Source organism: Amphiura filiformis, chromosome 17 (genome assembly GCF_039555335.1).
Source record: "Amphiura filiformis chromosome 17, Afil_fr2py, whole genome shotgun sequence".
Lineage (NCBI taxonomy): Eukaryota > Metazoa > Echinodermata > Ophiuroidea > Amphilepidida > Amphiuridae > Amphiura > Amphiura filiformis.
The window spans coordinates 3867815-3884577 of record NC_092644.1 but is presented as its reverse complement, the minus strand read 5'-3'; the positions used below and the strand labels follow the sequence as shown (position 1 = coordinate 3884577).

General features: G+C 36.0%; 1 protein-coding gene and 1 non-coding gene across 2 annotated transcripts in view; both read right to left on the bottom strand.

Moving 5' to 3' along the window:
• The window catches only part of LOC140138325 (laminin subunit alpha-2-like), a 188060-nt gene that overhangs the window by 3084 nt on the left and 168213 nt on the right, over positions 1-16763 (bottom strand). The window contains exons 57-59 of the mRNA XM_072160235.1: positions 6347-6536; positions 5924-6082; positions 3179-3208 (exon numbers count right to left, since the gene is read on the bottom strand). Coding sequence (XP_072016336.1) covers positions 3179-3208; positions 5924-6082; positions 6347-6536 — 379 coding nt within the window. The remainder of the gene's footprint in view (positions 1-3178; positions 3209-5923; positions 6083-6346; positions 6537-16763) is intronic.
• Trnat-ugu (transfer RNA threonine (anticodon UGU)) lies at positions 4147-4220 on the bottom strand. Its single transcript has one exon. It is a non-coding gene; the product is annotated as a tRNA-Thr (tRNA).

Here is a 16763-nt window from a genome sequence, read left to right as displayed (position 1 = left end):
AAAACTTAATTTCTCAACTACAAAAAGTATGTGGGTATTTATTTATTTAAATTTATTTTTAAGATGCACAAATCATTGCTTCTTGTGAATACTTAAGAGCATACAGGGGAAAAACTTAATTTCTCATCGACAAAAAGTATGTGGGTATTTAGCAAAGACCAAGCTTTAAAAATATCCAAATTAACATTTTCAATTAAGGTTCTAAAAATATATATTAATTAAAAAAAAAAGGGGGGAAGGATTAGTTAATTTATTTCTTACGATGCACAAATCATTGCTTGTTGTGAATACTTAATGAAGAGCATTAGTTTGTAAACAACAAAAAAGTCTGTGGGAATCTGGCAAAGTCCAAGCTTTAAAAATATCCTAATTAACATTTTCAATTAAGGTTCTAAAAATATCTCATAAAAGACACTTGATCATTCATGAATGATCAATTAACCAAATGAAGGCAACACATTCAGGCTTGAAAGACAATATCATAATTATGCGTATTTTAAAAATTATTGATATGAAACAATTTGAGTAAAATCCTTCATAAATCAGACTATTTTCAGTGATAATTGAATAAAAAACTTGAATTTGGACAATAGTTTTTAATCCTGGAGTTGTGACCATGAAAGCATATTGACATGCAAGTTGTTCAAGTAGCTCGCCAGTCACACAAAATGTTTTGTCATTTCTATGTCAGTAAATTTAATTGTACATTGTACATTTACTAAAAATTTGAGAGTGAAATAATATTTCTGAAATTTTTTAGAATCAAATATTCACACAAACACAAGGATTATTTTCATAGGTTTTGTTATATGCAACGGGAATCAATTAGTTCAATGTCATATCAATTACAAACATATTAATGATACCTAATGACCTATAAATCACCCACAGTCATGTGTTTAAATGACAAATGGTGACGATCTTTAGTTTGGTCATCAGTGATTCTTATTGGGCTATTCCATTTAAAATCCACACTACCCCTGTGGAAGATTTTAGCTATATCTTCCACAGGGGAGTATGAATTTCAAATGGAATTAGCACATTAGGCAACTCCATTTGAATTTCATACGTCCTCTGAGAAAGATTGAATCTTCCACAGAGGGAGTGTGAGTTTCAAATGGAACTACCTAATGTGTTCATTCCATTTGAAATTCATACCCCCTCTGTGGAAGATATTTCCAAAATCTTCCACAGGGGGTAGTGTGGATTTTAAATGGAATAGCCCATTAGATATGCAATATGGGGCCGGGATATGCAAATATTAGCAATTATATGTCACCACCACTTTCAAAATTTCTATTATAATTTAGTATATTTTATAACATGTTTTAGCGGTATCACACAAATTACTTCGCTTGATGTCATGTGCCACAGAGCAGCCCCAACTCTCTGCTTGTACCATTTCTGTTTATACAATGATGGAGGGTAGCATAGAAATGAAAAGAAAAGAAATGAAATGAAAAGAAAGAAATAAACAAGAAAGCTTTAAAAAGAAAAGCTTAACAAGATGAACAATGCACTGTATTAATCACTTGTCACAGGATGGTTTACTGACAAACATAAAAGCTAACAGACAGACATAAGCACTTTTCATTACATAGCTAGCTATCATAGTCATGATATAGTATTAGCCAAGGATGTATCAAATATCTTTGAGTGGGCAACGAATGGCTAAACATGTAGCCACTTTATTCATTTTCAGCACCATCTTTATCAATTAGTAAATTATAGGGATATTCACACTACTGGATGACTTTGAGTGCCACACAAGAAAATACGAGCCATAAAAATATTATCCAAACTAAAAGCGAAAAACCAAAGGCTTGGCGAGGTTAGCATTTTCATGGCGAGTGCCTTATATTTTTGTATCACACAAAACAAACTCATCCAATATTATTAGCATCATTTATAGGCCTAATATGAAGCTTTCTCACTGCTTCTAGAGTGGCCATGCACTTCAATGCAATGGGTGTGTTGTGTCAGAAAATATTTTAAAACTTTTGGTTTGGGTAACAGATTTAAATGCAACATCCTGGCTAATACTATATCTGGTCGCTTAATAACAGGAAATAAAAAAGGAATTAGAAATAGACAAGAAAGACAACAGCATATTTTCACAACACAGATTAACAAAACATCAAATTTGGAAACCTTCGCACTTTGTTATTTCTCATTTTTTTTAATTACTGTCATTAGTTGATTGATACCAATGACAGTACTGTTGCAATAAAATGAGTAATGTTATCATGATTTAGTATTTTTTATCAAAAAGGTTTGAAATCGTAGAAACTACCACAATGCAATTGTGTGGTTTGAAATGCGTCATCATGCTTGATGTTGAATTATTAATGAAATACGTACCCCTTAATTATGATTGGATGGTTGCTTGATTTTGGTTGGTTAGCCAAATGATTTTTGTGGCAAAAAGGTATATCTCCTATTGTAAAAGATTATACCATGCTTCCTTTTTCATTGGTTTGTATAATTGTAGTGAATTTGACTGCATAAAAAAAAATTGTCCAAATTCTAAAATCTTGCATAAATTAACATTTTGTTTTAAGAACTACTGCCAACACTATGCATACTTGTATAGATTTCAAATACTGCCATGGAAATATAGCCAGGGTTATAAACAGGCATGAGTTTGGCTTTACTTGAAAAAAGCTGAAGTAGAACAAAAAAGCTGAAAAACAGTGTGAAATTGGCAAAAAACGACCCAAAATTGGACTTAAAATAAATAAAAAAGCGTAAATTTGAAGTCAAAAAAGCCAAATTCAGCTGATCAGCTGAAAAATCTCATGCCTGTATAAAATCTGAACCTTTTTGCAGTCCTCTGTCTAAACTGCTAGGTCATGGTGGTGATATCAATAGGGCAAGGATCCTGCCAATACTACAAATGTCCCTCCCCTGGTTTGCTAATGACACTGAGTGGACATTGCAGGGGGCATGTAATGCAATAAATCAATACATTTACAAAAACTGTTACAAGTTGCAAGACACCATCACTTGTGTTCTGTAAATTTCATTCAAAATGAAGGGAAGTACAATTATCTTATGTCACAAACCATAGTAAAAGGAAGCACAGCACAATAAGCCTATATACAGATGATATACCTTTTTGTCTTGTAATGAATGGGCCACAAATAGATGATGACTGGGAGGTGACAACAAATCTTACCTGTGATGGGCTATCAGCAAATCTATCATCCTGTGGGATATGAACAAGGTAATAGAGTTTCCTCACTAACATAACTACATCTAATTTTATCCCTCTTCATTCCCTCCCAATGCGTCTTGAAAGCATACTGAAATAATTAGTGGGTTTTAGTGGGTTCGCCATCGGACAAGTTTAGAACTGTCAAGCTTTTGTCAGGAGTAGCTCTGACTTCGTAAGGACAAAGTACCTAAGAATGAGACATGTAGGCCGCCCCTTGTCTACTGATGGCTCTGAAAAGAGCCGTTCACTTAAGACTGCCCCTTGTCAACAGAGAACAAGCAGATCTCGCCTATCTGCTAATTTGAAAGGTTTTGGTGGCTCTGAAAAGAGCCGTTCACTGAAGACAGTCAGAGCTACTCCTGACGAGAGCTTGACAGTTCTAAATTTGTGCGACAGCGAACCCTCTAAAACCCACTAATTGCTATGAATTCCCGTCATAAAAGCCTATCCCACATATACTGAAATTTCCCCATGATCATCTAGCATAAGCCATTTCTGACCATCCTTTGTTCCAAAGCATGCAAATTAAATCTGCCTCCACTATAAATGGTAACTACAAATTTCAGACCCCCATTATAAACACTGGTTCTGTTTTCTGACTGCATCAATTGATTAGTAAATTTTGAACTTTGAAAATTTGAATTTTGAAATTTATACATAAAAACATAACATATAAAACACAGCAACTGTTTTACAGCTAAACAAGATATTTTATGACATCACAAATCTCAAGCTGTAACTTTGGTCAGTATCCTTGATAATAATTTGGTTATTGTCTCTACTGTTTTGATGTGGCCACAGAGCTGACAACATACCATATTGTTCCTCAGCTTGTATTGGCATAAGACAAGTATGCGCTAACAGACAAACAAACAAACTATGATGAAATTTTACCGTCGAGCAATGATTAAAGGAGGAAATAGGAAAAGTGATCCCACCCGGGAATTGAACCCAGGACCTCTAGTTTACAAGACCAGCGCCTTAACCACTTGGCCACGGGAGCTTCATGATTAGGTAGACTTGGAATTCAACCTATAAGCGGTCACTCAACCCTACCTCCTTGGTGCAAGTCATCCCAATGTGTCTCGGGCTTGACAAGCACAAATTGCATCATAGTTTGCTTATTCCTGTCGAAAAAAGCCACTGTTTTTCATGAAACAAACAAACAAACAAGTCCGATTGAGAGAAGTAATAACCAAAGCTGTCATCTAATAATAATACAAGTAACTGATATGAGATACAACTTGGACTTGAGAATGGCAATAGTACAAATACATAATCCCAAAGATTAAAAACAGTTACTGTAGACGTAGGGATATTAAGACTAAACATAGGCCTACATAATGATATCACATAAAACATATTATGTTGCTGTTTTATAATATTTATTAGTAGCTACTTGCATTTGTAGTATTACTGGCAATGAAATTAAGTTTTGCAAATTAAAAACAAATCTTGTAATTGGTGACAATGTACTTGCACACCTACTCAACACCCACACCTGCACACTACACAAGCTCACCCCAACTCCTAACATGTACATATACTCCCTCACAACCACACACACCCCTAGCTGCACGTTTTTACAGACAAACGTGGACCGTACAAAGATGTTTTACTTTAGTAAAACAAGATGAGCTTATTTGTATACCACTGCATGGCCGCAAACGTAACCGTCTCGGCTGAAACATGCATGTAAATGAATCAAAAAGGTACGGCAAGACTTTTTCGCATAACGTACGTCGAAGTTCACTTTTCAATGTGCAAACTGTAGTTAGGGTAATGAAAACGACTGGTAAGAAAGTCTACTAAATGATCTCAAAATCTGAAGGAAAAAATTGGCGGACCGTCGCCGGACCCTTTCCAGAACTAATACAGCATATTTAGCCATTGTCAACATGGGGTCATCGCCAGGAATATTTTCCTTATATAAAAAACTAACACCTATATGGTATTTCATGATATAACATTAATGGAAAGAAAAGTGCAAATGTTTTTCGTGTTTCGAATCGGACGAGTAACAAGCTCTATGACGTCATGATGTAAACAATGTCCGGGTCATTACTAATTAATTAGGTAAACCCAAATATGGAAACCTCCAAAACTATGCAAATTAGATGTTCGAAGAATCAGAATAAGATCAGCCCACCTACAAAATTATGCAAATGAGTTGAGGCGGTTACGTGAACATGTAAGTGGTTCGGCTCTTGTGTATAGTGGACCTCTGTGGGACCCTATGAAATTAACAGCATAACCATGGACCTCTATGCACTGACAATCCACTATTGAAATGTGGACGTTTGTGGTAAGATACGATATTTATCCGTCAAACCGTGGACCTGGTATTGCACCTACAATGGGGGACCTATATATCCCATATGCATTATTAAGCAGTGTAGCACCCTTTGCTGCTCTCTTACAACTGTGGACAGTTGCTATGGGTCCGCACTTTATGAGTGAAATGTCATAGATGGGTCCATATTTGTCGGCAATAACAAGTGCCCCCGCACCCCTCACTCAAATGAACACACAAGATATGCACACAGAAAGCGTCTGTACCTTTTCTTTCACACAATCATAAATGCACCCCTACTAATAATTGGCAGATTTTTCATATAAAATATAGCTCACGCAGTACTAAAAGTATTCATCTATCCTTTCCTTTTAATAGTTTACTAATAATCTATTTTGCATTTGAGATCTTACCTCGTTGATTACAGTGGTTTGTATTTGATCTGGCAACCCACCAACATAGAGAGGAGATTGCACTTTCATGCTGTTGGCACCCCCTTCAGCTTTGCGTCTCTGCTTAGGTTGCGAGTCTACTATTAGCATGCCAGTCTTCCTGTTTCGTGTGGCTTCAATCTGTTCACATGAGAATTTCAAAGAAAATCACTAGTTATGTCATTTCGTAAGGTTAGCAACTACTTTAAACTGTTGCGATTTGGTAGTTCACAGCATCTTGCGAATGGTAGTGAGCTTTGGCAAAAATTGCAGACAGACAGACAGAGAAATAAAAATGTGGAAAGAGAAAGAACAAAACTTATCAGCTGAATTGGTCAAAAGATGTAAAAGAAAGGAAAATCAGAATTGATGGGGAACTTGAGGAAAAATGTGATTGCTACTCACTGTGTGCCAATTGCCATCGTCCACTACAAACTCTGTCAATATCGTTTGTTGTCCACCACCGTTATCAAATACAAAGAGCACAAATCCTTTCATGATTTGAAGTAGACAGAAATCGCCATCTTTACCATCACTGATGAAGAAAACCAGACCATCTTGCGATCGTGTACGCAGCTCAATTTCAACTTGGAATCTGCACAAAAACAAAATTGTTAGAAGTTTAATATAAACTGAGCTCAAAAAGAAACTTATAATTTTTCACAAGGTCATATCTTGAAATCCTGTCCATCAAATTGAACCAAAATTACACACAGATTTACTTCAATACTCTACTCTTAACACATGTCAGTAACCAAGCAGTTATCCAACTGACACAACAGCAAAATGCACTGACATGGGACAGCTTCCTGGACCACATTCACAGCCCAGCCCTGTTTCATGAAAAAAGTGTATGAAAAGCAGAAAGCAGCACCGTTTTATCATATGTGCAAGGATCTTGTGTGCATTCTCACCGATTTTTTGTCCTGGGTGCCAAAAGTTGGGCTGTGAAAGTGATGGAAGTCCAGGAAGCTGTTCCATGACAGTGTATTTTGCTGTTGTGTCAGTTGGACAACTGCTTGGTTACTGACATGTGTTTTGAGTAGAGTATTAAGGTAATCCTGTGTGTAATTTTGGTTCATTTTGATTGACAGTATTTTAAGATATGACCTTGTGATTCACAAGTTGTAAAAAATTATATAAGTTTCTTTTTGAGCTCAGTTTAGAACATTGTGAGTTATGTACAATTCAATATTATCATACCACTAAGGGAAAACAACTCATGCTGTCTCTCTTTCTCTTTCTTTTGTTTTTTTTTCTTCTTTTTGGCCTACACCTATTGTGGCAGGGTGTAAAATTTCCTTCCACATATTCATGAGTAGTGATTCAATGTTTATTCATGGAGCCTATAATGGAATCTTTTTTTTTGGTTGTTGTAATGTATAGTCCTTAGATGTTATTTAATGTAGACCTACTGTAAGACATGCATGGAATCTTATGAGAGGAGAGCCTCAGCACACTTGTAAAGTGTGCTGAGGCTTGTGATCAACGTCTAGGCGTTGTGCCAAGCGTAGCGCACTATAAATCACTGCACTTTTTTTTTTTTTTTTTTTCTTTTACTGTGTAGACAGTTGATTTGCTAGTAAGGGCTCATATAAGCCCGTTCGCAATTCCAGATTTCGGCATACTTGCAATGCATTATGGGAAAAAAATTTACAGATAAATACGAGGAGGCTACTGTACATTTCCAATGCGGTGAACTGCGCCGTTTGCATAAAAACATCTTGTACTGGAATTTTGCCAATTATTTTGTCTTTATTTCTTCATGATATCAATATATTTAATCAAATACAATGTATCATGAAGAAATAAAAACAAAATAATCGGTAAAATTCCAGTACAAGATGTTTTTATGCAAACGCACAGTTCACCGCATTGAAATGTACAGTAGCCTCCTATTTATCTCAATTTTATTGGCGACTTTTGTTTCTGCACATGCGCAGTTGTAATTGCGAAAGGGCTTATTGAAATACCCTACCACGTTTTCACAGAAAGAAGGCAGGATTCCCCTCGCTAAGCGTGTGCCTCAGGAAAGCTCGGTCATAAAACGGATGGATTACATGCATCAGTGATACACCCTGCCCAGGATTTTAACAAAAGAAGGCTAGCACAGGATAGCTGCAGGATGGCGCACACCTTCCTGTGTAAGGGAATTTCAACATGAGCCCTAACCCTAAATCCTCAATTACATTTGATATTGGACTTGATATTGAACTAATTGGCAAGATATAAAGTACAACTGCATCTCTTTGCCAATTGATAATGGTACTGTGTGTGATGCAGGATATTTTAAGTTGTGTATTCATGTGACAGTTCAATCAAGGATTCTCGAGTACTAATATACTATAGGATAAGCCACTCGTTTGCGCAAATGAAGTCAGTCATTCAGCCTATGCGCAATGCATGTGATGGCATATAGCTGTACGTGTAGGAGTTTCAAAAAAAATTAAATGGCGTAAAACGGCGAACATTTGGTCGAATCTTTCCATTACTATCATATCGTGAAAAACCAAATAGCTGAGGAGTTAGCTCAAAATACCAGGAAAATATTCTCTTTGATGACCCCATGACGAGACTGGCTAAATAAGCTGTATTTTTGCTGGAAAGGGTCCAAATAATTGGCAGTCGATGTGCGCCATCTTGGAAAAATTTAGGGTACCAAACTACCAAAACTGTCAATCAATTACTACGGTACCAAACTTGGTACCAAACTCCCTAACAACCGTCACTCAAACTGCCTATATGTCAATCAAACTGCCGTAAAGTGACTTCACTTTTTGTACAGGGATTGAATACGAGTGTCACAGCCCTGGTTCAATGTCCGATACAAGCTGTTTACTTCTCGTTATAATTATAATTTTATGATGTTATTAACTAATTGCAGTAGCCCCCAGGAAGTAACCATTGATTACATAATACTTTTTTTTTTTTTTCTTTCATTCATATTTTATTCCCTGTACTTGGGTTTGATGGGGGGAAAAAACATAATTTGATTACATTGATTACATAATACTTGCCACTAATATAATATTTGTGTCACCAAACTACATAGTAACAATTTTGGGCACTTTTTCAAATGTATAATATAAAGACCAAGTAAATAAATAGGGACGGCGGTCCCAGATAGGTCATCAGAAGATACGGGCGAGTGAGCACCACACATAGTAAATATTCCAACCTTTTTTTCATTTTCAGCCAATTTTACAAGTTGACCTCAAATGACCATTGACCTTGGTATGTGACCTTGGAAACCAGCATCACATGAAAGTTCCCATAATGCAGTTTTGGCTCAAGATTATAGGTTGCCATTAGGTCTTTTCCTTCGGACCTAAAAATATGGTGCCAAATTTTGTGTCCACGTTTCTTTAATAATTTCATTTCAATTATTTTAAAAGGGTCCAGCCTTTGTTACCAATGATTCTTGACTTGAACTCCAATAGTTTGGGGTTTTTTTTTTTGCCAAAAAATTGTAAAAAAAAAAATCAGACGGGCTTCAAAAATGAAGCGGCGGGGAAGTGAAACCTGTTTTTTTTTACTTGGCCTAACCCTGTTGCAATTAGATCAGTAGCCTAAAGGTTGATACAAATTAGTAGCAAATATAAACTTCACAATGATGTCACAACATTTTGTATGACGCATTAAACACAAGGATTTTTCACTAGCTACTAGCTTTTCAACGGCAACCTTGACTTGCAAACTAATTGTCACCATTACATCGCCAGAGGATCTATTCACACTAATATCAGATAATTATTTGAATAAAGAATGCTATAGTTTAATATAACAGTGGCTTGACCATAATTATGAAATTATCATCTCCGGATATTATCTTTGGTTATATCAAAAATAATACTGTGTTTTAAATCACCTTGATCCATTCAGGATATTACCACATTTATATCATCATTGTAATTATTAACTCTCTCCATGCGGATGTTATGTCGACTGCAGACGACAAGTTTCAAATTTGTTTTCAAATTTCAAAAATGTCAGAATTGGAAATTGTCATGACCATATTTGGAATCAGCATGCAAAATGCATTAAAATGAGTACAAACAAGCCTAGTATTGGTTCAGTGGTTCTTAAGATAACTGTTCAAATTTTGAGAAAATTTCTCAAGACTTTTTATGTTGAGGCTTATGGCTTGCATGCAGGTTTTTGTTTACATCTTTTACTATGCCCGTAAATCCTGCTTATTGCTCAGTCTTCGGGGCTACTTGACATTGAAAAGGGGGTATTATTATCTGTATAAAACAGATTTCACATTGCAGCTACCATGCATGGAATTCACTACCTGTGGACATAAAGTCTGCTACAACCACATCCGTGTTCAAGTCTATGCTAAAGACTCATTTGTTTTCTTGAACTGTTCTCTTGTTATTTGACTTTTTGTGTATATTTGTGTAAGCGCCATGGTATCTTGGTGAATGGCGCCATAAATGCCTGTAAATGTAACAATACAAAATATTGCTCTGAAAATACACCCATAAACATTAGTATGGCAAGTGTAATTTCTATCCTCATTTATAAATCAACACTACCAGTGGTGGCGCCAGAAATTTTCGGGGAGGCATTGAGGGGGCAAAATGAATTTCAGGGGGTGGGCAAAATTAACAAAAAAAGTGAAAATTTTCGTAATTTTGGGTTTTTACTGGGGGAAACAGGTGGGGCAAGAGTTCTGACTGGGGGCATTTGCCCCCTCATGCCCCCAGTGGCGCCGCTACTGAACACTACACACACCCGACAAAGTTGTTCGGGGAAAAGAGGAAGTATATGTATACAGAGATCTTCTTCTAGCCAACAACACATAGCAATTTAGTCTGCACCTGCAGCTGCATGAAGGTCCTAATGTGGCACCATACAATGTTACTGCACTCTGTTACTATTTATGTTTTCATGAGCGAGCCAAACTTTTGTAGATGAGTGTTTACACATGTAAACAATTTCCTGATTACAAAATAAGGGGCATATAGGGGCACATATATCTAATTTCTTTGCCAGCTACTGGAATTACACAAAACAGAACATTGACAAGCAGCCTTCTTCGCCTGTATAATAAGGATGTACAAAAATACATTTGCTTCTAAAGGACATTGATTCCTGATACTGCTATAGATAACATTAATGCTATTTAGGCCTTACAAAAATATCTTTTAGCCATATTTAAAAATCAATGAAATCTACATCACACCCCTTTGGTCTGAATCAATCTTAATACAAAGAAGAAACAATTGAAATATTTCCACGCCTACTTCTAAAATCATTTAATGTAAAACCAAGATGAAAACAAGAATGGAAATCTGACTGATTCCATTTAGGTGTGCGTTAGGACACATGTGATGCGAACAAGCTAAATGAGTCTGAAATTGATCAAAATGAAAATTCAGTTTTTAATTTCATTACCTGAGCCATTCTCAGAGCTTAATTTTGCTGAAAGCACCATCATTAGTTAGACCAGAGATATTGTCATATATTGCTCAGAACAATAAAATCCATTTTGCTTGAACACATCATATATGCTGTGTAAACATTACAAACATGCCAAAAGAATAATTTATTTCATTCTATAAGATTGTACATTTATGGCTTTTATTTCAATACCCTTGTTCAATCCTGTATAGTAAGGCTTCTCAGCATGTGGTCAGTCACCATCCACACAGTAATTAACTCAATCTATAATAACCATGATTATTATCCACTACTGTCCCCTCCCACTGCATCCTGCCTCCCTATATTCTAAATGGAATACACCAGTGATGGTCATCTCAAGCTCACACATTTTGATACCATTTGGTCAGCTTACATCTCATTCATTCCCTTAACGAACTTAGGACTTAACGAGGTTGGAGCTCACTTTAAGGCATCAAGGTTTAATATCTATGCGGTGAGCACTAACCACTGCAGAGTTAATGGGCATGTGGTGCAAAACATCTCAACTATGATTTGCTTTTAGAAACTGTATTAAACTTCCACCTTACTGAATCTCAGGTGCTGCACAATATTTCCAATTTGAGAAGAGACAATACATTTTCTGCAACACCGGGCTGCAACGTCAACAACATCAAAATGAATTGGATGCTATATAACTCTACCTCTTTAAGCATGTGTCGGACTGTGGACTAATGGCTAATTTACAGACTTCAGATATCCCTGTTCAAGAAAATGCAAGAATGTTGAACAACTGATCTGGTTTCTTCCAATGGTAAGTCTTATGTTGATTCTATCTTTGACTTTGTTACAAATCTTGTATATTTATAATTTAGAGAATAAAGGTATTGTTTTTAGTTGCTGTCATGCATATCTCGTCTCATATAACATCGGTGACATCACTATAAACAACAAGGCAAAGCCGAGTTGTACAACAGTGGCTAAAAACAATACCTCATTCTTAGGAACTACCTACAGGCTTAGAATCGATCATCATAGGCGTAGATGCTGGGGGGATGGGGGGGATAAATCCCCCCCAATATTTTGCCAGGGGGGTGGTCCATACAATCATCCCCCAATGTTGATGCCAGTATGTGCGTTTCTGACCAAATTAACCTCATATTTGGCTATTTTAGCCCCAAAAGTGCCAATTTATCCCTCTTTTGCACCATATTATAATCATTTTAGCTTCAATATGGCAACATTTTACGCGCGTTTGTACCATAAACTTATTTGGTCGCAAAAAAGTGGTGCATTCAAGAATTTTTTTCCAACCCCATCCCCCCAATGTCAAAAAGAAATCTATGCCACTGTCCATCATCCTGTTATGCTATGCACTACTGATTGTTGTACATGTGTTGCGTCAAAGCGCACATGCTTATATCACATGGCTAAGAACCAATAAGATTGCAGGAACGTTCTGAAGTGTTTAAAGAATACTTCATCCAGGGAATTCAGTGATTTTGAGTTCATAAAATTTCCCACAAATTCTGTTTTACAGAAACCCTACATACATATTATTAAATCTAATTGTGAGGAAATCTTTTTGGCAGTGTTACCGTGGTTACATTATCATACCCATGTTATTTACAGTGCCCTCCCAGACCTCAACTATAGGGTCCACAAGTTTTAAGTTCCCCCCTAAATACTTTTTAAAATAAATCAAAAATATTTGACAAAATGCAAACGTGTAAAAAGGTATGGGTAGCCGTATTTGTTTTACATACCAAATTATAGCGTCACACGTCATTGCGTTCAGTCACAATGGTTCATTATGTAAAAAAAGAGACCGTTTTAAACAGTGTTAAAAGTTGCACTGAGTCCATAGGAGTCAGCTCTCAAACAATACAGTAGGCTGGTCTATTCATGCGTTTGTTAAAGAAAACCTGACTGCTATGGACTCAGATGCAACTTTTAAAACGGCCTCTTTACTTACACATTAACCATTGTGACTGAACGCAATGATGTGTGACGCTATAAATTGGTCCACATGTGTAAAACAAATAAGGCTAGATACATATCTCTTTACATTTTCACATTTCGTAAACTATTTACTAAAGAGTATTAGGGGGGAACTTATAAGTTGTGAACCGTATATAAATTTTATATAATATAAAGTCTATCAACAACTCATTTTTCAAATTAAAAATATTTTCAATACAGATAGTTTCACTGATAATGATTTTTTTTTAAAAATAATGAGTGCTTGTGATTATGATATTCTTAACCCCCGGACACTACTGGTCATCTAACAGTATTTCTGATTGGTTGATAGCTTGAAATGCTCATTTCAATTGCCAATTATGACTAGGCTTTTAACTATTTACGGTCAAACTTACATTCGCAGATGATCTTATTAATACCCTCCTTGATTGGTTCAAAATTGAATACAATATTCATTTTGGCCAATCGGCAGGTAGTTCTCATGGGGTTAAGGGGGTACTACACCCATGTGGTAAATGTGTGACTATTTTTGCATTTTTCTCAAAAAGTAATTACACACTGGTAACAAAAGTTATGTATATTACTGGGGCAAGGAATCCAATTACTACACTGAAATTTCAGTGACTCAAGACAAGCAGTTCAGTATATATGATAGGAAACGAGGTACATCCTAGCGGTACCTTATTTCTGATCATAAATAACAAACTGCTTGTCTTGGGTCACTGAAATTCCAGTGTAGTAATTGGATTCCTTGCCCCTATAATACACATAACTTTTGTTACCACTGTGTTATTAGTTTTTGAGAAAAATGCAAAAATAGACACAAATTTATCGAGGGGTGTAGTACCCCTTTGAAATTGTATCTTACTTTGTTATTTCTGCTTTTGATATTCTTTCAAATGCTATATAATTGATATTTTAATTTTATGATATTAATTTACTACTTGTGTGCCTTAGTAATCTTGTATCCTTGTTGTATTGATTATACTCTCTGTTGAGTGAATATCAATACACTTGATTTGACCTTTTGGTCATACTAAACTGAATCTTTACTGCCGTTGCGACTACATGATTTCAGCCGTTATTTTTCTAGTACCAGAATGAGCTTTTAAACACGCAGTATATTCACAGTGGCGACATTGTGAATTTCAGGGGCGGGTAAAATGGACCAATTTTGCACAAAATTGCTGCAAAAAGTGGAAATTTACGTAATTTGGGGTTTTTGCAACAAAAGGGGTGGGGGTGGGGCAACAAACTGGGGTTAGGCAAGAAAAATGCCCCCTTCCCCCCTAGCACTGCTACTGTATATTCACACAAAATATCCCAAACCCTCTCACACACAAACATGTCTTCACTATGAATGAGTAGCAATGTGTATGAGCTGATGAACAATCATTTTTATAACTTGCTATTTAGTCAAGACATGGAGGTAGTAGAGAAGGAGAAAGCTCGCACGCATTCTATTGTACAATCATAATTGCCGCCCTTTGAGGTTTCGAGATCAACGTTTTGATTATGTAACGCGATTATCACTTATAATCTTTTGTGTTGTATACATGCATCGTCAGCACACTTGTGTATGCGCTATAAATATGCTGAAACAGCATAAGTCATTCTAACTTGATGAAAATGATGCACATTATGCTTTACATCTCTTTCATTGCCTAGATTAAAAGAGGGCTCAGGACGCGGTTTATTTTGAAACCTCGGGGGAGGAACAATTGTTAAAGTTTGGGGTAAACAAATAAAATCGGACCAACCCAGGCAGTACCGGGCAACACTGAGATACATCTCGTTTGATGGGAGAATTCCTCAACTTAACAATGCGCAATTTGTTTTAATAACATCTCCAAATTTTTAAAACAGTTGTTAAAACAATTTTACCCGTCCTTACAATGTGTGTGAACTGTACCATTCCATAATAAACTGTTTAGAAACATTCTGGAACAACATGTTTCAACATATTAATCGTAAAAAAACATCATATATTAAATGAAATATGAATATTCAAGTTCAACAGCTAAGTAAATGTATGCGCATCCATAATACATGTTTTGCGCATACGTGATTTACTTGTTACTAAATATGAACCCCCCATGAGACGGAGTCATTCCAGAAATTATCGGCGATGATCATTAGATCAAAGGTACATCTGTCTCTATTGTGTATACAATAGGATTTGCGTAATGAGCTTAACTCGAGCTCACTCCTTCTCTACTACCTTCATGGTCAAGATAAACATGTTATTGTAACTATCATAATCAGTACTTCATAGAAATGTATTGTTTATCATGAAGATAAACTGACAGGGGGCACTACGCATTATAGTACAGGGCAATACATCAATCAATCAGTCTTTATTTCATTCAAAATACAACAATACAATAACAGCAAAACAACACATTTGAATGAGGAGATGCTCAGAAGGCCAAAAAGGCCTGAACAAGCACCCTTAATCTTAGCCTAAGTTTCTTAATTTGTCTAATAAAATACAATTACATATATACAAACCCCCCCCCCCCACCCTCTTTCATACATTCAAAAACTGTCATATCAATTTGTAAGAGCTCTTTTTTAAAAGTCATAGTTCATTGAATTTACAACTGTATGACAAACAGGCGAAAATAGTAACTTTTTGCACAAGATTTGCAATTTAGAGAGAATTGACCATTGCTCATTCTAGTGACTAGTATATGGACAATATAAGTGTGCTGTTTCATTTAATGACATAAAATTTGAAAAATATTGTAAGGAACACTTGAGGTTTTGACTTTAAAAACCTACATTTTAGGCAAACAATGTGCTTGGATAGGTAGATTTTCCACATTTGCCTTGCTATCACATTAAATTGTGTTATCTGTTGACCTAGTGACTAAAAGTGTTTTTAGGGGGAAGTGTTAGCTTTCGTTTGATATAAAAAAAATTCTGATTGGATGAAGGGAACACTTGAGGTTTCAACAAAAACCAATCAAAGAGGTGCATTTTTTAGATAGAAGCTTCACAGCTCCTACATTGCTATGCACTCAACTGTGTAGTGTAGTGGTGGAGACATTCACTGCTTGTTGTTCTCCGATTGGAAGCTCTTGGGACGAAAATGTGTGCTCAGGTGTATCGAGGTGGAACCTGTGCGCATGATGGTTTATAAGAGAATCGTTTTTGTATAGAAATCTTTCCAAATGTTTCACCTATTGCTATATCCGGTTACATCATTATACTTCTATGGTGAGTTGCGAATTATTACTGACCTCCATTTGCATTGGTATGTTTACAAATAGTAAAATATGATTATATCACACACATCGCGTATATTCATGTGGTTATGAATACACAATAAGCATACAATTATTCCACTCATGAAAAAAAAGAAAACGACAAAGTGCGACAGGTCCGGGTGTTCACCACAGATTCTATATGTACACATGAAGCAAATGCCTTCAATCACTAGGATCCA